Source organism: Acanthisitta chloris, unplaced genomic scaffold (genome assembly GCF_000695815.1).
Source record: "Acanthisitta chloris isolate BGI_N310 unplaced genomic scaffold, ASM69581v1 scaffold1681, whole genome shotgun sequence".
In the NCBI taxonomy this organism is placed as follows: domain Eukaryota; kingdom Metazoa; phylum Chordata; class Aves; order Passeriformes; family Acanthisittidae; genus Acanthisitta; species Acanthisitta chloris.
This window is the reverse complement of record NW_008655274.1, coordinates 15,195-36,939: the sequence shown is the minus strand read 5'-3', so window position 1 is coordinate 36,939 and position 21,745 is coordinate 15,195. Positions and strand designations below refer to the sequence as shown.

General features: G+C 43.2%; 1 protein-coding gene across 1 annotated transcript in view; it reads left to right on the top strand.

Annotated features, from left to right (window-relative positions):
• Window positions 1–21,745, top strand: part of CMYA5 (cardiomyopathy associated 5) — a gene marked incomplete at its 5' end in the record, with an annotated part of 39,740 nt that overhangs the window by 17,242 nt on the left and 753 nt on the right. The window contains 7 exons of the mRNA XM_009083811.1: window positions 1,354–1,475; window positions 6,318–6,467; window positions 7,423–7,569; window positions 11,382–11,526; window positions 19,202–19,335; window positions 20,098–20,197; window positions 21,175–21,351. Of these exons, the coding sequence (XP_009082059.1) occupies window positions 1,354–1,475; window positions 6,318–6,467; window positions 7,423–7,569; window positions 11,382–11,526; window positions 19,202–19,335; window positions 20,098–20,197; window positions 21,175–21,351 (975 nt within the window). The remainder of the gene's footprint in view (window positions 1–1,353; window positions 1,476–6,317; window positions 6,468–7,422; window positions 7,570–11,381; window positions 11,527–19,201; window positions 19,336–20,097; window positions 20,198–21,174; window positions 21,352–21,745) is intronic.

Here is a 21,745-nt window from a genome sequence, read left to right as displayed (position 1 = left end):
GTCTCCACACAACCTTCTCTTCTCCAGGCTGGACAGCCCCAACTTGCTCAGCCTGTCCTCCTAGGAGAGATGCTTCAGTCCTCTTATCAACTTTATGGCCTTCTCTGGACTTGCTCCAACAGTTCCATGTCCTTCTTACATTGAGGGGACCAGAACTGTGTGCAATATTCCAGGTGGGTCTCACACAAGCAGAGAAGAGGGGGAAAATTATAAACAAGTATTCCCCAAATGAATTTTCCAGGGTGAACTAAAATTATTCAGAGTGGCTGGCTGCAGACTTCTCTTATCCAAACCCTCAAGCCTGCCTATCAAACACACCCCTGTCAGTGATGCCTCAGCCACCACAGCGATATGTGTGTTGACATGGACTGGGATATGACAGTGACACCAGGGTATCAGTCTGAGGTCAGATTGCAGCCCCAGGAGAGTGGTCTGAAGAGAATGTGCCAGACACACCTTCAAGGTCCTATTAATCTCCAGAATTAGGGCTATAAATTTGGACTCACCTGTTGCAAGTGAAAATCTCTCGCCACATATCTTCAGTTAGTTTATTGAGTAAGCATAGAGCAGGTGTAATGGGACAAAACAATTTTCCAAGGCTTTCTGTCCACTCAAACTTTACTTGTTTACTTAAACAGTAAACTTAGAGTTTATTCTGTTTTGTGCATGGGTTTGGTTATTGCCTTGCTTCGATAATACCTGACTAGCTAAAAAAGGTTAAGAACAAGTCTATTTAACAATGCATGTTTTTCTAGAGGAAGTATATTTTATATTTGTTGTGCTTTGTTAAGATTATGCATGATTACCAACTTCAGTGACTGAAAAATAAAGAAGGGGAGAAATTCAGTTGCCTTGAAAAACAATTCATTTTCTTGAAGCAGCTTCTGTTTCAGTTAAAGATGTGTTAGGGCTTTTTTTCCTATAATGAACTCAGCAAATACGGACTAATTAAGTGAAATCTATCTTCCCTCTCATGTTTTTTTGCCTTGCCACAAGCAGCTGCTGTAAGTTACATCTCTGGAGTCAGCTGCTGTAGTTAGCTCTAAGGTTTGTAACCTTTAAAGGCACTGTGCTAGCAAGCCCAAACCTTGTGCTGCAAGGAGTCTTGCTGTCAACTTCAAATCTTCATGTTCTCCCAGGTTAAGTGTATACAGACCATGTGTACTCTCACTGTGCCCCTGACACAAAACTGCAGTATGGTCTAATAGTCCAGAATCAGGGAAACAGCTTGCACGTAATGCAATGGGAAATATTCAGAGAAGCATAGGTCAGATGGTCTTTACTTCTGGTCTTCGGAAAACTATGTGATACCACAAGTGTTTTATATGAACAGACGTGTTTTCTCCCAAACAGGTTACTTTCTGCAATGGATACCACCCTCTCCTTAGAGAAGGTGCCCAGTGCTTTTTCACTGTTTGAGCACTATGCAGACAGCCCAGAACAAAGCAACCAGCAATCCTTACAACATGTGGCTGGTAAGAATCTCTGAGCATCGCCTTGACAAAAGCTAACATTTTGGCAATGCTTTGGAAATTTCAGGAGGCTAAAAACAGAATCTATTTGAGAAGTATAAATTTGCAAACCGTGTAATTAGCAATCAGAGTTGAATGTAAAATGAAGTTTAATTGTGCACAAGTGTTTGGCTTATAGTAGGTACAGTAAGATGAGCAACAGAGGGAGAAGTGCTAAATTGGGGGATTCTTGCATCATTTCAGACATCTGTACCTCAGACTAGATGAAGGTCTTGATCTGCAAACCTCCCAGGGCTAAAGAACTAGCTCTTCATGCAGGCAGGCACAAAAGAAGCAATCAAAGTGTCTCCTGAGCTCTCTTCCTCTGAGGGTGATAGCCCCAGCATGCATGGTGTGGGGAGGAGAGCGGAGGGCTGGCTGATGGCTGAGGTCAATTGGCTTGTGCCCAGTGAATGGAGGCACCTGAAACCCCCAAGGGGTGTGAAGACAAAGTGGTTAACTATGGCTGGAAACAGCCTCTGCTTGGGAGGGCAGTAGTGAAAATTGCACGTGATGAAGAGGTTTATTTAATTCTATCTGATATTTCATGTCCTGTAAAAAGTCTGACTGTGTAGGCTTCCAGCTCTTCCTGCCTATATAGGTGTATTTAAATCTGGACAGCTCTAAGTGGAGATTTTGTCAGCACCAATTTCTGGATTCATTTTTTTCCTAGCGGGGACTCATTCCAGTGTTTTTTTTTTCAAGAGAACATTTGTGTAGGGATCTTGCATCTCACTGTTGTGCTCTGTGACCTCCCATTCACTGTCACATTCACTATGACCATCATAGTCACTCCCAGGCTTTTGAAGCAGTCTCTTTCTCCTGTATTTGGTCCCTGAGCACCAAAACTGGACCATAAAATTTCCTAAGGTGCTCTGTTTCCTGGCTGGATTTTCAGGTGGTTCATTGGAGAAGTGCCACCTTGTGCAGGTGTCTAAAAAGAGTTGAGTGCACTTAGGGTCATCTCTCCTCCACACTAATACTTTCATTAGACCTAGAGGAACTTGAATATCACAGAATCACAGAATATACAGAGTTGGAAGGGACTATTGAGGATCATCTAGTCCAACTCCTGTCCCTGCACAGGACATCCCCAAGGATCACACCATGTGTCTGAGAGCATTGCCCAAACACTCCTTGAGCTCTGTCAGGCTTGGGGCTGTCACCACTGCCCTCGGGGGCTCTTCCAGTGCCCAAACACATCTAGGGAAGAGCCTTTTCCTGATATGCAACCTCAACCTCTCCTGACACAACTTCAGACCATTCCCTTGGGTCCTGTCACTGGTTGCCAGAGAGAAGAGGTCAGTGCTGCCCCTTCACTTTCTTCCGTGAGGAAGTTGTATACAGCAATGAGACCTGTCCTCAGTGTCCTCTTCTCTCTCTGTCTGAGATCTTAAAGTCCTTGTCAGATTTGTATGAATTTGCCTGCAGCATTCAGAGCTTCTCAGGTGAAGTTGGACAGGCATTTGTGCACACTGCATTATCTCACTGACATTTTTTTAGGAAGTTGGATTAAAAAGACCTTTTTTGTCATCCACTCTCAGTTAACTTACCGGTGCAAATGTGCTATTTGTCTTGGCTTACTTCCTAAACTTCCTCTTGCATTCCCATGGCTGCAACTATTCATTCCTCCTAGACTACTACCTACTGGCAAGGTCATAGAGGAGGACAGATCCATTCTGTCACGCTGTATTTCTTTTTCCCACAAGCCACTGCAACATGTATTTCCCTAAACTGCTGAAATCTGCTCTTTCAGGTTGGTTTGCATTAGCTATGGTGTTTCCTGGCCCCAGACCAGTTTGCTTGTACAAATGGAAAATGAATGACTGTCCACTAGCAAGAGACCTTCAAAGCTGCTTATCCTTTATGCTTTTCTTTATACTGTGTACAGTTCTGGGCCCCTCAGTTCAGGAAGGACATTGAGGGGCTGGAGTGTGTCAAGAGAAGAGGAATGAGGCTGGTGAAGGGACTCGAGCACAAGTGCCATGAGCAGAGGCTGAGGGAGCTGGGGGTGTTCAGCCTGGAGAAGAGGAGGCTCAGGAGAGACCTTATGGCCCACTGCAACTCCCTGCAAGGAGGTTGTAGTCAGGTGGGGGGTTGGTCTCTTCTCCCAGGCAACCAGCAGGAGGACAAGAGGGCACAGACTCAAACTCTGCCAGGGGAGGTTTAGGTTGGATATTAGGAAGAGATTTTTTACAGAGAGAGTGATCAGGCATTGGAATGGGCTGCTCAGGGAGGTGGTGGATTCACCATCCCTGGAGGTTTTGAAGATGAGACTGGATGTGGCACTTAGTGCCATGGTCTAGTAACCACGGTAGGGTTGGACTCGATGATCTTTGAGGTCTTTTCCAACCTAGTTGATTCTATGATTTTATGACTCTATGATTCTTCCTTTCCAACATACCTGGTTTTCATTCTTCAGTTCTGCTACCAAGTATTCAACCACTATTGTGATTTTTACTTTGGTGAGCACTAGACAAAAACATTTAGGTGGTTTTTTTGTCTGATTGTTTTTTCAAGTTTACACGCTTCTTGTAACTAACAGAGTTACATGCATACATGAAACTTCATTTCGAATTGAATGCCTTGAGTACATAATTTATCAGACACTGGAGGCCATTGTCAGAATTCTGTTTGACTGAAGCCATGTGATGAAATATACATGGATTTGCCAGGTTTCTCCAATCCATATATTTTTCTTCAGATAGTATGGTCTTTTACTGAACAATTTAATAGAATTTGATTTTCACCAGTTCAGAAACATCTTTCCTCTAAAACACCCTCCATTTCCATATTTTCCATCTCCACTAATTAAAAGCCTTTTTCCCTCAAATTCTTCCTCCTTTCATGCAAGCCATCCCCATTAACAAGTTCATTAGCATAACAAAACCCTTGCAGCATGCTGTTGAGTGTATTGGAACTCAGGTTCTGCTACAAGAAGAGTGGGAATAACTTAAAAAATTTAAATTGTTCTTTTGCAAAGCCCGCTGTAATTCCTGCCCTTCTTTACTGGAAGGTGAAGACCTTTGCTGTCTGTAAAAATCTTCCATTAGAGTCTCAGAGGAATGTAACTGCTCTCCTTCTGTGAGTCCACAAAGCCAGGGAAGTGTTATTTTTCATTACATCAGGAAACATTTGGGATTGTTATTTTCCTCCCAGGAGCTGTGGAGTCTAGGTAACATGAAGGAAAAACTTCCTTACACCACAGCACTTCAAAGAAAACTGAACTGATTGAGAACATGTCCCACTTTTCTGATGAAAGATATCATTTAGTCAAACTCATGGCAGAAATATCTCTTTTTTTTGATTAAAATTCACTTAAAAAGGGACCAGCACTGTGACAACACATATATGTTCTGTTTCTGAAGAGAACAGTTCAACTTCTTGCTTTGAAATTGCCTCATTTCAAAAGTTTGTTTCATATTATGCAAAAGGAAATTAGAAATCAAAAGTTTCTCAGTGTTGCTGAACTGAATTTTGATCTACGACTTTTTTTTTGTGTTGTTTCAGAAGTTTCATTCAGTAAATTATCTTCTGTTCAGATTTGGCATAATAATAAATCTTGCAGTTGTGGAGTTTCTGTGATCATAAATAGTGGTTTCTAGGCAACTTCATGGGGAAAAAAAATAAGCTGGTTTCCCCACCACTGAAAGGAAGTATTTTCCTAAAGACGATACATTTTTTAATTGCCAGCTCTAGATGCAGTCAAAAGACAAAATGAAGATCGTTTTTAGCATGAGAAGGCTAATTTTTTTTCAATGGGAAGCAGATGTAATCCTACTGTACTGGTAGTTCTCTGCATAAGTCATAAGGAAACAGCCAGCATCTGCATTTGCCTTGTTCATGCCACAGGGGATCATCATCATTACTGTGAAGATAACTGAAAAGAAAGCAAAAGCTTTCTGCTGAGATTCTAAGGGAATTCATGCAATATGGAAATTTACTGGGTGAAGAAATAGAACCATGTATTTTCGTTCCCTGCAATCACTTTAACAATGAACATCTTTTGGGGCTTTTTGCTTCTTTCTTTCCCCTCCCTCTCTTTTAAGACATAATCACAGAGGGGAACAATATCTCATCTGGGATGGATCTATGTCGATCAGGAGACAAAGTTTATGTGAAATTTGGGGAGCCTTGGTAGTCTTTGAAGCACTCTTTGTGGGGGATGATCCTGGTTGTCCCATGGAGTGCAGGTGCTTTGGCAGAGTTCAGGTACACCTGCACACAAAGGATTGTCAGTGCTCTGGCTCTGTGGGAAAATCACCATGTCAGGAAGGAGCATTGAGTTGTGCACCTGCAGTAAGAGTCAACCTCAGGGCAGGGGTGGACTTTAGGCTGCAAGGAGCCTCCTGCTTCGCAGAGCTGTTGGAGCCTTCCTCTGCCTAAAGCACATCCCTGCTGCTGTCAGTGTTGGTGGAATTGACACTCTGCATGAATCCCTTCCTGGTGTGGCAAGTCCTTTCTCCTGGCCACATTTCTGGGGTCAGTGTAGAGATCTGTCTCTGGAGGAGGGTGGCACACACTTTGTGCTAAGTTCAGGTTGTCCCAGTACTAGGACTCAATCTAATTTTGTCCAGACTCTGAGGCAAATGGACAGATTCCAATGCTGAGCAGATACTTTTTACTGTTCCTAGTTTAGGAGGATTTATTGCTCTGAAACTGCACCAGTATTCTGTATGTCCTGCTGTACTTGCTCTGTAGAAATAAGCAAACAAGAAAACAAGCATCTGGGTTGCCTCACAAACTTGTAGGTAACTTGGCTGTAAACACAGGTGCTTGTATAACAACAGGAGATTTTCCTCTCAGTCCCACAGACGCCAACTGTCATACCTCAGGAGCCAAACTCGGCCACCAGCACCTCCATCGCTGTCTACTGGGCTGTGAATGATGGGGATGCCATCGACTGCTTCCAGGTCTACTGTATGGAAGAGCTGCAAGCCAGCAAAGATGCAGGGGGTGTGTATTGCAGGAGTCCTTTCTGCCCTGGTCTGGGGTAAGCAGAGGGGAGGAAGAGCTGCAGGGGAGTGCTCAGCTTGCAGAAAGAAGAGTGGCTGTGAAGACATCAAAAGTAGGACTAAGGATGGGCAATGGTAGAGGAGAGTGTGAGGCAGATGCTGTTCCTTCTTCTCCCCTTTGTCCTGCAAAATGCAAGACAAATATCATGGTCTGTAAAGTGAAGGGCCATTGTTTTCACACCCTTGAGGTGCCTTTTTATGAAGTGACCTGAGCTTCAGAGAAGATGTGTCCATGCTGCCCTGTGGGTACCCATGGGGACTGCAGATAGACCTCCCAAAGGGATGTGCTACATTAGGTTTTTAGGGCCCTGCATGTCCTCATTAAAGAAGCAGCAAGAAAAGATAATCAGTATTTCCACATACAGACAAAGGTTTCTTTCATAATATTTCAGATGTTAAATATAAAATTGAATAAAGGAGGTTGAAATGCTCATGCATTAAAAAGCTCAAACTGACTATAAAGTCACTTTTAGCAACCAGACTCTGCACAAATCCATGTGTACGTGTGGCTGTGCAGGCTAAAGGATGCTAATGGCTTTTTACAATAGATAATTTATAGCTAAGTGCTGTATAGTTCATTTTGAGAAATAGTTGTGTTACAGAGTGGTGAAACCAGGGCTGGTAACTGCCAATTATGTGTCCCAAGCTTGTTGTCTTGTCCTCAGCAGAACTGGAGGCCATAATCTCTCCTTGTCATCAATGGTGTTTGCGTACGCTCAACCCAAGGGCACATCAGAAAACTGAGTCAGGGGAAGATATGGAGATCTCAGCCACTGATGCTTTCTGGATTTTTTAAAAATTGACTGTTATTTAATGTGCTATTTGAGAGGCACAACTCTAAGCCCTACCAGAGCCACATGAATGTGACATCCTGTGCATGTGTGTGTTCCTCCTAGCCTTAGTGGAAGAGTACAGAGTGACAGTGAAGGAGAGCCACTGCATTCTGGAGGACCTGGAGCCAGATCGCTGCTACAGTGTGTGGGTCATGGCTATGAACAGCACAGGCTGTAGCTTGCCCAGTGAAAAAGTCATTTTTAAAACAGGTATGTACATATTTTGGCATTTGATTGTTATTTTGACATTTGATTGTTATAAGCTTCAGGTCCTCAGACCAACTCTGGTCCACAGAGCTACTGAAACAGAAGAAACTGTTTCGTTTAGTCCATCTGGCAGAGAGCAGGCAGCTCACAGGCATTTCCATTTTTGCTAAGAGATAGAGGCATAATTGATCCTGAGAGGAAACTTGAAGGCATTCAGATTTGAAGACGTTTCCAGACTCAGGCTGCATGACCAGGGCATTAGGGCAGCACATTATGTATTTCTCTTCTGAGCGTGTTCCAGTGCTCCAAGGAAGCTCTGGGAAAGCCACCTGGCTGCTCCCTACTGCCGCTGCTTCTCCTGCAGACAATGGAGGAGGTGGCTGCATGTTTTGCCTCTCTGCCGTTGTCCTGAATACATCTATGTTGCATTTGTTTAAAGTCATTAATTTCTGAAGGGAAGGCGTGTTTTGCTGAGGTTACACGCTGTGTCTTGCTCAGTGGGACACAAATCTCAGGTGTGGCTGAGAGGCTCTGCTGTTGTTTAAGTGGTATAAATTGAGTAATTAGATAAGCATTGTTTATGAGCTTCATTTGACTGATTAGTTTTTCTGCACTTTAATTTCTTTGATAATTTCTATTGACATAACTTCTTCAATTACAAGATCCTTGTGTCTGAGTCTCTCCTGCCATACAATTTTTTTCAGTGCTACAGAATAAAAACAATTATTCCATTCCTGCAGTCACAAATGCAGACAAGGATATTTAACAATTTCCTAATGAAAAAATTCTGTACCACACTGAGTGTATTGTTGAAATCACTTGGCAGCAGCCACAGCTTCAGGCCTTTTGCTTAATCTACCAGGCTTCAAATTTGTTGATAATTCTCTTTGATACTTAATTTGCAATTCACATTTTTAACAAAGATTATTTTCCAGAGAATTCGAAGTAGAAATTCAAATTTTAGGGCCTCAACCGTGTGATTCTGAACATGGTGCAGACTTTCTGCCAAATGCTCAAAGAATGATGAGCTATGAGTAGCTAATAAATCATAATTTACAAAGGGTTTTTCACCTCTCTGAAGCCATTGTTTTTGAGAACTCCCTTTGTCTTTTGGCATCAGGCTCACCACAGTTTTCAAAAAATGGAAGCCTTCTAAAAACATTAATATCCTTGAGTCTTTAATGGCTTCTTTTTGTCTGTTTCTTTAAGAAGAAGAATAACCTAGATCTAATATGGGCTTATTGGACACCTTCCCTCAAGCTGAGTTGAACTGAGTTGCACTGAGCCTCAGATGGACTTGTGGGGACACTGCTGAGCACTGGCTGATGCAAATTCACTGCATCTCAACACCAAGAGCAGAAAGATGAGCACCAGTAATGGAAACCAGTTCTTCAGTGGCAGCCTGGCTGCTTTGATATCAGGATAAAATATTTCAATTCTTCAAGTTTCCCAGTGAACTCAGAAGCAAGAATATAGAGCTTATTTTTAGTAATTCAGATTACAAGTTGGCAGATACAAGAAAATATCTTGCTGGTATATGCAGTTATAGCAATATGCACATTAATAATTGATCAAAGCTGTGACTCTTCCAAGTGTTGGGAACCCCCACAAAGTTTCTCTGTTGGCATTGCACCCGTGGAGGTGGCAGTGGGCTGAGGAGTTGTGGGGAATACAGGTGGGTGCTGCTGCAGCATTACCCCAGCGCCCTCCTGACTCCTGCTTCTCCACCTCCCAAACTCACAGATTGTCCTTCCCTCCCCTGGAACCATGTTGTTTCCAAACAGTATTTTCTGAGACGGAATGATGTGGAAGGCAGGAAGTATCCATTTATCTCCTGAACCCTCCCCCGAACTATCTCCGGATGAAGGCTCTTTGCAATCCTAAAATCACAGAAGTGAAGGCACCTTCTGCTGTTGCTCAAAACCTCTGTGATTGTCACCATTTTTGGCACTTTGCCTCTTATAAGATCACTTATATCATAGAACCATAGAATGTTAAGGGTTTGGAATGGACCTGAGAGATCACCTAGTCCCAAACCCTTCCCTGGGCAGGGACACCTCCCACTAGAACAGGTTGCTCAAGGCTTCATCCAACCTAGCTTTGAACACTGCCAGGGTTGGGGCAGCCACAGCCTCCCTGGGCACCCTGTGCCAGTGTCTCACCACCCTCACAGGAAAAAGCATCTTCCTAATATCCAACCTAAATTTCCCCTCTTTCAATTTGTCCCCATGACTCCTTGTCCTGTCACTGCAGCTCCTAACAAAGAGCCCCTTTCCAGCTTCCCTGTAGTCCTTTCAGATCCTGGAAGGTGCAATGTGGTCTCTAAACAACCTGCTCTTCTCCAGGCTGAACAGCCCCAACTTGCTCAGCCTGTCCTCATAGGGAAGGTACTCCAGTCCTCTTACCAACTTCACAGCCCAATATGTATCAGATATGTATTCTAACTGCAGTAAATTTGTTATAAAGATCTCAGCAGCACAGTAACAGCTTTTTCTGGTATGCTCATTCCAGCTACTCTTTAGACAGATAGTTTAAAATTGAAAAAAGAAGAAGTTTCATGTCCTGTGACAAACTGTTTGCACATGCATAGATGTGGGTATGTGTGTGAGTTGCTGAATGCAGGTGTTAGGGGATTCAGTTGTTAATTTTTCATTCTTTAGGAACAGATGCACTTAGAAACAGACAATAATCAAATATCTCAGAAGAGAATCAAGGAACTATTGCCAAGGGAGGTACACAGACATAATACCAGATGAGACTCTATCCCACAAATTCTGCTGAATACCTACATTAACTGTAGTAAAACACTGAGTAAATCTCAACTTAAACTGCAAAGCTCCTGATTTTCACTAAACCAGGAAACTGATACATACTTGTGGGTGTTTTTCCTCTCCTTTTCTACTAGCAGCAAATTATTTTTCTTTTAAAAACCCCAGAGTGCATCAGGAATGTTTGTTGCAGTACTCTAAGATTATCTTGCTGCAAAATTGTCTAATCTCTGCTGTCATCTTAGGCCTCCTGTTTGGAACTCCATCTCTCTAAAAATGAAATTACTTTTTAAAACATTTTTTTTTAAAATAAAAAATAATAGCCTGTAATTTTGAATGGGTATTAAGGCTGTTTATGTGAGTTTCACAACAGATCATAAGGTGTTTTATATTACTATTTCCCAGAAAGGGAAAAAGCAAGTGAATAGCACTGATCCATTTTCAGCCTACGATGTTGAATGTGCAGTTTCACACAAAGGGTTTTGATTACTTGCATCTAGAGCATTATTTTACATTCCATTTTCTGCCTCGCAGTTCGGCCCGTAGTCCTTAAACCGACTATCTAAAAAGGAGAAATTATGGGACCAAATTTTCAGCACAGCAAAAAATAAACAGGGCATAATTAAAGAGAAAATCATCATCTCCCTGTCGGTTCTGCAGCAGCACATTTGGTTCTGATGCAGTTCATGCAGGGACTGCTGAGGACAGGAGCTGTAGGCAGTGCTGCCTCGGTGCTCTGCTCCTTGAAGATTGGCAGAATCTTCAGATTCAGAAATGAGGAAAATGTGCTTAAGGAAAGGCAGAAAAATCAACATTGCCATTCTAAGGATGTATCAAAATGCACAAATATTCACAGTGATTTTCCCAGCGTGGAGTGTTGTGGTTTTTTTTTGTACCCCTCTGCCATTGAAACACAAGCAAGCAAAAAAATCACTGCTGGGTGGAGAAAACTAACTATCCCATGGGTATGCAGGGAGGTGATTCGTCCTTTCCCTTGCAAACATTGCTCTCCTCGTGGTGCAGCTAACATGTCCTTTTGTCCCCCAGCACCTGCTGTGCCCACCATCAAGGCTGAGGACTGCACAGTGTGTTGGGACACAGCCACCATCCGCTGGCGTGCCGGCTCGGTGTCAGCAGAGTCCTTCATCCTGGAGTACTGCCGACAGCACTCGCCAGAAGGAGAAGGTCTCAGGTCAGTGCCACAGCCACAAAAACCCCTTGGTCAGATTAGGCAGTTGCTAATGAGTATCCTCCAGATCGCGCGTCATTCCGCAAGAGATTATTCTGCCTTCAGCAGCGCAGGGAAGAAATCTGCTTCTGTGTGCTGAGGAATTTAAGGGACAGACACTAATCTACGAGATTAGGCTGAGGCATAGAAGTAGTTCCTTTTATTCTGCTTAACCGGACAATCCCTTTCATTTGGGGCCAAAACCCTGGAGATGTGCTGTCTGCAGCCAACCAGAAGCTGCAGGGCTGTGCTGGCTGGGCAAGCAATCGCTGCCCTGCAGCTGCCAAGCCCCAGGGCAGGGCAGGGGAGGGCAGCTCAGCTACAAGGGAAGGAGAGTGATGGAGAAGCCTGGCCCAGTTTGCTCTCTGCTTAGTGAAGAACAAGATAGAATCAGCTTCAGGCATAGCAAGGGTGATAAGTGTGTCCCAGTAATATCAGTGACCCATCTGTGCTGTCTGGACGTGTGTGCAGATGCCTTCCAAAGCACAGCTGAGCTCAGGGCAGCCTTGGCTGTGCAGGGATGCCACAGGGGTCCAAGCGTAGCTTTGAAATTCAGGGTGGTGTCTGTTTATGCCAGATCCTCTCTGATTTCCTCTACTCTTAGCCTGTACTGCACAGAGGAGAGGGTGAGGTGGGATGTAGGCACCAATGAGCCATGAAACAAGGCACTGTGTTGAAATGCAGAGAAAATGGTCATAGAAACACAATGTCTTAGAATGGCCTGGGTTGGAATCATAGAAACATAGAATTTTCAGGGGTTGGAATGGACCTTAAAAGTCATCTAATCCCAGCCCCCTGCCCTGGGCAGGGCCACCTCCCACCAGAGCAGGTTGCTCCAGGCTTTATCCAGCCTGGCCTTGAACATTGCCAGGGTTGGGACAGCCACAGCCTCCCTGGGCAGCCTGTGTCAGTGTCTCATTGTCACAGAAAAAACTTCCTAGTATCTCATCCAAATTTCTCTCTTTCAATTTATCCCCATTGCTCCTCCCTTGTCCTATCACTGCAGTTCCTTGGAAGAGACCTCAAAGATCTTCCCATTCCCAGCCCTCTGCTGTGGGCAGAGAATCATGTGGTCTGTATGTCCTTGGGTCCTGGGTTCTTTTGCTTGCTTGCTTTTTAAAAACAGAGACAATATTCCAGCAAAACACTGTTGCAAAGATCTGAGAAGCTGTGGGAAGGGGTGACTTGCCACACAGGACCCTGTGAAATAGCCTCAGCCCAGATGGGTTTGTCTTCCCCTCCTGAGAGACCTGAATAAGGTCTTCACCAAGGGTCTAGTTCACATGGACATCATGGAGATGTGGTGCAGAGGGAAGAGCTCGATACCCTGCTGTCAAAATTAGTTAAGTGGAAGAAAGGCTTCACAGGTTTGTAGCAGACAAGTACAACAGTGAAATGGTGTGTGCCTTGCTCTTTAGAAAAGTAGGCTGAAAACTGAAATAAAAAAATTCTGTGTGGGTGGGAGATTTTTTCCCATGCAGTACCAGTGTGCTGCATTAATGCAACCCAGAAGAGGTGTTGCCCAGCTCTCCTGCCTCTCAGAGGGCAGCCATGACCTGCTCTGCTTCGTACATATTTCATGGGGCTATCTCAGGTCCCTGTTAACCTGCCAAAGCCACTGTTGGTCAGGGATAATGTATCTGCTCCCAAAACCTGTGCTGTTTGTTTGCCCTCAAGTTTCTTTGCTGTTAACCGAAAATGACTTTTTTTCCCCTCAAAAATGCACCAGAAAGTGTGCTGATTTCTGTAATCCACGAGCAAGGTGTTGATAACACCAAGTAGTATGCTGGTCTGGTGATAACTGTGGCAAAAAGCTTCCAGAACTGACCCATTCCCTTTCTGAATTGACCCTGTGCAAAATCTGACATGTTTATAATTACATTGAGTCACATTTGACTTTCTGGCCTCCCTGTGGGTAGAAGCTGCCCTTTTTCTGTGACAAGTGTGAAAACTTCCCACAGGACAAAATCAAGAATTTTCTCAGAATTGCTGTAACTTAAAATTCTCCATTTGTGGATAGGCTCTGACCTCTTTTTGTAGTGTCAAAGATGATGTTTTGCCGCTTACTTTCCATTAAAACAATTTTCTTCTTTCCTTTTCTGAAATTAACCCCCTGAAAATAACCAGGAAATCTTAATGTCATAAATTGTTTCAGTAATGGAGAATTTTTTTCAAGACTTCTGTTTAAGATTTTGCATAAAGCCAAGGGAAAAAAGAGCCCACTGCTCTCCACTCCCAAGATGCAGCTTAGGAATAGAAATCAATTTGACTAGAAGTCAATCAACTTGACTAGAAGACTAGTACCTGTATCAGGTGGAATAAAACTGTCTCTATGCACACCCAGCATTCTGGCCTGAAATGCTGTAGTTTTTCCTAGTTTCTTTCCTTGAAAGCTTGGAGTTTGTCCTTCACAAAGCAACATTCCTGAGCAATGTTCATCTTGGGGATCAGCCAAATGTGGAGCCCTTTGACAGACAGCCTATGCCTTCTGTGCTTGCAGCAGCCCTGTAGCTATGCAATTTCCCAGTCCCTGGATGGAAGCTTAAATGTATTTCTCAGCAACCCTGGAAAGTTCATACAGTTGCTGCTGGGGGCACAGTGTGAAAGCAGAGGTCAGGGAAGAACATCCAAGGGAAGGCCTGGAAAAAGCAGCATGGTCCCATCCCACAAAGCTGCTTTCACAGATGTCATTCTGGGAGCTCACCCAAGGTTAGGGACAGAATGAGGAGCTCCCAGGGGTGAGCTGCCAGGGGATTAGGAAGGGAGAAACACCCCCATTGAACAGCTGGAGATGTGTACGGAACCCCTGGTCTGAGCTGGACCCTGTAGCCTTCAGCATGGCACAGAATCAGAGGCTGGTTGAGGTTGGAGATCACTTGGTCCAACACCCCCAATCAAACAGGGCCACCTACAACCCATTGCCCAGGAGACTTTTGAATATTTCTAAGAAGGTCCTTGGAGCAGTCCCAGCTCCCCAGGGAGAGAATTTGAAGCACATCTGAAAATAAATTCTCGCTGAAGCTTCTTTCCAAATTCTGTAAAAAAAATAAAACAAAATAAAAAACATATCTACGTTTTCCCTTCTCTGTTCTCTCTCCTTGCCAGCTTGCCACCTGAGGGACATGGTTTCATATGAAATCACCCTAAATCTCCTGCAACAATGAGTCCCTGGACCGCTGCTTTGGTTTTAATTCTCCTTCCCAGGTCGAATCTTTTTCCAGAGTCTTTATAAGGCTTTGAAATGTTTCTTTCAGTTTCCAGAGCTCTGCTGTTTTCTTACCGTTCAGCCTCTTTGTGTTGAGAAGTCAATGGAGTTGTGGGTGGAAGATGGAAAGCTGTGAGAAATGTAGTCCAGGGATTAGGTGTGTGGGCTGTTCAGATGGAAAGCCTGTATCACATCATGAGAAATCTGTAAAACTCAGGGAGGCAGAAATTAGTGCAGTATGTGGTGAGCTTGTAAAAGTAGAAGTGTCTGGGTGCCATCCTCTCCAGCAATGCAAGGCCAGCACTTCTAGAGACCAAAATTTTCAGTCTACTTAAGCAGTAGGTCTAATGCTGGAACAAGAGGGGCAAGTCTCCCTCCTCTGTCATTGTCCACATCATTGTCCTGCTAGCTCAGGAAACAGGGTGTGGGAAATACAGTCTTCCTTCCCTCTGGCTCTGCCATCACAGATAGCAGCAAAGACCATTGCAGGTGGTGTTTTGGTGATCTAACCCCAAAACAGCCAGCGCTGGGATGGAGGAAAGCAAGCATGTGGCACAGCTGGGAGGGAACTCAGAGCTATTCACTCTTTATTTTTAGCTTCAGCAGCTTTTTTCCCACTCATGGTGCACCCCTTCTGTGTGCTTCTACATGTATCTTGAGAAGCTTGCATGCTTTCAGCTCTAACTCCACATCAATGGTAGCAGCACAGCTCTGGAGGTACTGTTTCAGTGGGATCTTGGGGGTGGAAATGACAATTATAGCACAGAGGGTGTTGTGAATCATTGCGAGGCGTATCATTTGCTGGGCTCATGCAATATTAAAAAATGTCCCCTAGATGTTGCTTCCTTGAAATAAATGAGAGAAACATGCATCAAAGCACAGCATTAGATTTCCCTAAAATCAGGGAAATCACAGGTTTAACAGATAACTGCTACTATATAATATTCCTTGGCAATTTAAACATGAAGAAATATGCAACTCCTTTCTGTTCTGCTTTAGACAGCATGTACCTGAAATCTGGAGACTGGATTTTCAGACCTAAAGATGCTCTTGTAATGAGAGGGATTGAGAGGAGATACTTAAAATATTTAATTTGAAATGCTTCTTGAATTTCTATGCACTAATTTTCTGTGTCATGATACCAAGAAATTGAGAGGATAGTGCAAAAAAAGCTAAAGGCCAGGATGCCTCATGCTTTGATAGCAAATTTATAACATTTCCAATCATCAATACAGTGGGCAGGTGTATATAAAGCAGAAAATAGCTGGCATTAGAAATGCTGTAGGTGGATTTCTCTTTCTTTCAAAATTACAGTTCAATACTTAGGGTGAGCTTAAGGAAGATCTAGCTGCAATGCCTGTTATAAGAACTCTGAAATTTAACAAGCTTCCACCAACACAGTCAGGATACATCTTCCCTCCCCTTCTCCTACACATGACCTGTATGCTGTAACATAAGCACTATTCATACCTTCTCCTCACCCTTACTTTTGCAGAATCAACCTGAAGCATGAAAAACTACAGTGATTGCTCAGTATTCACTCTCCCCTTTTGCCCTACCATCTAGACAGGAGAGGCAACAGACAGCAAGACCCATTTCTTTTGCACGCAGCTACTTGTGAGCTTGGACCTGGCTCAGAATGTAGCAAATTAAATTCCTTCTTGTCAGCATATTCTGTTTCATTAGTTGGCAGCAGCAGGACTGTTTTTTAAGCCTTAATCGTAGCTAAAATTGTGGCCTCTTACTCTTAGGCAGCTTAAAGCTGGCTAAAATAGATTACCAAGCAGAGAATGCTATTCGAAAATCTGATCACTGTTTTACTGACCAGATCTGCTCAAAGTCATGATTTTTCTGTCTCACTATTATGCTGTTGCTCTCGGACTAAAACATGCATCCAAATTCTGATTTGGAGAATTTTGAAAGAAACCCAAGTCTGAACTTTGATGGCTGACCCTATCTGCAAGTGGCTGGACCCAAAACACCTAAGTCTCTGGGATCCAGACTCTAGAATATGAATGCCTCATGTCTGCTCATTACACCAGAATGTATCTGTCTACTTGGATTCAGAAACCATTTTGTGTTTTGTTAATTAATCATCAGATAGATAGCACACAGTGAAAAAGAAGATCTCTTCATTTCTTTGGAAGGAAATACTGACTTACATGACATTTTCCAGAAGACAGAAGGGGCCACATACAGGGCATCACTGTGCTTAGGGCATGTTGATCTACATATTGCCATAAACAGCTTCTGACAAATAGCTTAGTGTATCCTGCCTTCATCTCACTTATAACTGTTTTCTTAAAACTCCCTGCTGGTGGTCTGTGCTTCAGATTCACATCAAAGATGTCAATGTAGTCCTTTTAAGGAATAAATCAGGTGAGTCTTGCCTAGGAAGCGTGGGCAAATTTCTATAAAGCTTTGGTGCCTACTTCTTTTCCCCTATCTCTGCTTCTATCCCGCTTGTCCTTTCTCTCACTTATTTTATATTTGCCTCCTTTCTCAGTTCCTATCTTGTATTTTTCTTCAGCTCATCTTCCCTTTTTCTCCTGTCCCCTGTATTCAGATGAGCCCTTTTCCTCTTTCAAGCCTAAAGAGCTCAGGTTCTCATCAGGCAATTCATCAGGTTGCACCTCCTCCCTAAATCTTTCTGTAAGAACTGAACTGCCCGTGCCTGCCAAACTCCCTGTGTCTTACTGAAGATCTCTTGTGGTCAAGGCTTTGGTGAGCTATAACGGTGAAGCAAACCTTGCTATTTCTACTATGTTAGCAACCACTTCTCTTTACTACATCAATTCCAGTGTTCATCTAACACATTCCCCCAAAGCAGCATTGCCCTATGCTGGTCACGCAAGAGCCCCACACTCAGTTCTTTTAAATTGAAAGAACAGACCACAGGAGCACCCAGCGCTTTTTCTCGGTGCTTTCAATCACTTTTTAACAGCAGCTGTCAGCACAAAATACCTGTTACAGGCTAATAAGGATGATGCACCCGTCTTTTCCTAGGATACCATCCTCACAGCAAGAGATCTGTGCGGTGTTAGCAGGAATTCGGTGTGAAGTTTTAGCTTAGTGTGATAAATGCAGCAGAGGGAGGCACGTGAAAAATCCTGGTGGATGAACACTGGTTATTCTTCAGTTTGTACTGCTCTCTGCTGGGATACACGGGGAAAAACAGTCGCCCCAAGAGAATAGCAATGGTCTGATCTGACCGCTGAGTCGCCTCCTCTGGGGTCACGGCAATTAGTGCTGGAAAACGTAATTTGTTTAGTTCATCTTCTCACAGGGGGAGGGATACGATCGTGGGCTCCACTCTCAAACCCCAGGTGGGTGGGGAAGTGCCTTGCATACATTCCAAGGGCAGATCTCCCGTTCATGAATTTAAACATCTGCCTTGAAGATTCCTGTGAGCATTTCTGGGAGGAAGTTATCTACTTTATACAGACAAGCAGTTTTCACCTGCAGGCATACAATGCAGTGTGTGTACACTGTCTGGATTTGCTGTTATCATTTGAGGCAAAAATGAGGAAAATCAGGACCTAGTGTATGAAGAATTTGTTAAGCCAAACTTTAATACTCCTGACAACACAGAAAATAAAATTAGCATCTTTCTAGCCATCCAAAGTCCTTTCACTGGTACTTTGAAGCACCTGCAAAGCAAATCAAGTGGGTGCTCTTGCTTTCTGGCAGTGTGTCAAGAAGCAGTGGTTGAGGATGTGAAGGCTGGAGCTTCTGAGGCACCACAACAGGGGGATTTAGTCAAAGCAGGGCACTGCATAAAGGCAGCTCCTCTGCTGCTGTCTCCTGCAAAACTGGCCTGTTAGGGTGTACAGCACTGTGAGGGAGCCAGGGCCCAGACTAATCTATTGAAGAATTTGTGAGTGAGGAGTTCATAACACAAAGTGAATCACCATGATTCTTGTAAGGTCTCAGATAAGGGTGTCCATTCTTTTGGATTTGCAGCATCTGCCCAGGCAACAAAACCACAAGCACATTCACTGTCATGCATCTGAATTAATTAAATGATGAGCTTTTTCTTCAGAAACTTCTTAATTTTGTAAAGCAAACTTTCCACAGGAGGCAGATGAGGCTTTGACTCTGTGCTGCTTAAATTTTATGTGATGAGTTATGCTGCAGAATGAACACAAAGTGAGCTTTACACCAAACAACTGCACTGAGGGAGAAGGTGGTACAGGAGCAGGAATCTGAAGATTTGTCAGACAAAATGAAGACAATCCCTCAAGTAACATGCTGAAGCTTCTCATAACCTAGTTGTTTGTGAAAACGGTGCTCAACTTTCTGATCTGGAATTTCTGTGTGGTGCCTGTGGTTTCAGTACTCAACAACACTCTTAGGTGGCTTAGCTGCTTGCATAATTAGTCTTTCCTTGTTTGAATATCTGAATACATTTTCATGTATTGTCAAAATTTGCAGATCTTTTGCTGGTATAAAGAAACCTGAACTGAAAGTATCCCTGGAGCCCAATGTGAACTATTTCTTCTACCTGAGGGCTGTCAACCCATTTGGGACAAGTGAACAAAGTGAAGCAGCTCTCATCTCAACTAAAGGTAGATCATCATTTCTTGATACCACAACAATGGGATGGAGGGGCAAAGCAGACAAACATTTTTCTCTGGAAATCATACCTGAACTTCCCAATATGGGAGTGAGCAAGTTATTGAAATTTTTATCTCAATAGCCTAAATTTATATCAATTTTTTTTCTGCTTAAAATTACCATAATCAGGACTACTTCACTTGAAGTTTGTATATTTATGTCCATGTAAAACTGGTGCAACCTAAGAAACAAAAACATTGAATTCTGTCAGACATATAAAGTGATTCAAATATTTTTTAGGGATCTCAGTTTGCTTGATTAAGGTTTCCATGACATTAAAAAAACCATCTCACAATTAAAATTTTGTGGACTTTGGGTTTCAGTGATGAGGAAGCAGGAGAGGCATTTTGAAAATGCAATGGATGATTTAAATGCTAAGATTTCTAGATAAATAGTGTTAACTTATGTATGGTTTTTCCAAATCAGCCTCAAAATTCAAATTTGCTATTTTGAAAACAAATTAATTGATGACAGTTATTTGACCTTAAATAATGAAGAACTCTTCATCACCTAGCTGTATTTCTGAACATTAGACTGCTGTCCCAAATGGGCACAGCTTGGAAGGCTCCTTGCATTTGCACCCAATTTTCTGTCACTCCTACTTGCCAGCAGACACAACATTGTCCAGCTAAGGTGGCAGCTTTTATAATTCATCCCATGTTAATGTAGCCAGCCTCTCAGATCTGGTATTCCTTTGCTATCAATGGCACCAGGAACTCGATTTCGCCTGCTGAGCGACACAGCCCATCCTGCTTTGCAAATCTCCTCCAATGCAACAGTGATCCACCTTCCTGAGAGAAACAAACTCAGTGGGTGAGTACCAGCATGATGTGCTTGACCACCCCATGGGGTTCAGGGTGGTTCCCTCTCTTTTGTCTTTGCCTATAGGCAGCTTTCACATGACACCAAGTAGTTTTGTAGAAGAACTGAATCATTTTGGTCATGCAGCCTGTGGACTTTGAGCAATTGACCTCCCCTTCAAGCACTGCAACATCTCAATAAAGCCAGTGGTAGCACTGATGTGTGGGGCTGGGAAGAGTTCAGTGTGGCTCTAAGGAAGTCAAAGGCAGTGATACCTACTGGGAATGCTTGATTTGCCTCAGCCCATGGTCACTGTGTAATCTGACAGAGCGCTTCGGTCTCAAAGCAATTTTTTGCTGCCCTGAGAAGGTCAGATTTGTGGGCTTATTTTTTAATATATTGTGGCTACACGTAATCCATTTGCCACCGTTTCTTTCTCTCCTAAGGGCATTATTGGTTATGTTTTCCGAAGTATTTGTGGCTCTGGAGAAATAGGAAGTGCTCCTGGGATGTGTTTACTATGGTTGTACCAGGCTAGCTCTATCCATTGCGAACATGGAGTGGGTTTTGGCATGGTGATATCAGTCCCATCACAAACACAGGTCCACTTGTTTAAGTTGTGCTATACTGACAAGGCTTCTTAAATGTAATGAGGATTTACTGATTTAAGCACTTTTTTTGCTATTCACTGAATGTACACAAGATGTTTGTCACTGTGTGTACACAAGATGTTTGTCACTGTATCTGCTTAAAACATCTATGCTTTCTAGTCTGAACAATCCTTCTAAATCTGAGGTCTTTTAGATGAGTTCATCTCAGTGCAAAGATGAAAAGACTCTCAGTGATGACATTTAAATCTTTGATAAAACCCTGCAGTTATAACAACCAAGTAATTTTAGATGTTGCTGCGTGATGTGACTGAAAGAAATATCACACTATGGCTGGTCTACCACCAGACTCACTTTACTGGATGCCTCTTCCACTAACAGGTTTCCTTCAGTCCTGGGTGAACTGCTGCCTGCTCAGGGATGTTATTACTGGGAAATCATTGTCTCTGCCTGCAGAAGCTACAGGATTGGGATTTGCTACGAGTCAATACCACAGAGCAGTGTCCTGGGGCTGAGTGACACCTCCTGGTGCATGCGGTGCTGTCCTACACAAACCAGGTAAAGAAGAGTCAGTCTAGCTGTTTGGGAATTTACTTATCCTTCATGAAAGTAAAGCTGGACAGCGTCAAGAATCATGAGGGCAGAAAAGATTCTGATTTCTTTATGCAAATTTGAATAATAAGAAAGGGGTAACTACAAAAGATATTTAGACCTCCCCTTAGGTAAAAAAGTCATATAATGCACCTTAAAAATAAGATTACTCTCATAGAGAGATTTTACTGCCCTTCACACAGTCAGTGAATAAAACTTACAGAATTAATCTGCCACTGCTTTGTCATTCCAGGATCATATCTTGAACTGCTTCACTAAACCCCAGCAAGTGTATTTATTTCCATAAATGCAGTCTTTTTAGAATTTATTTCCATCTGTGGGAGATCTCAAGCCTTGATAG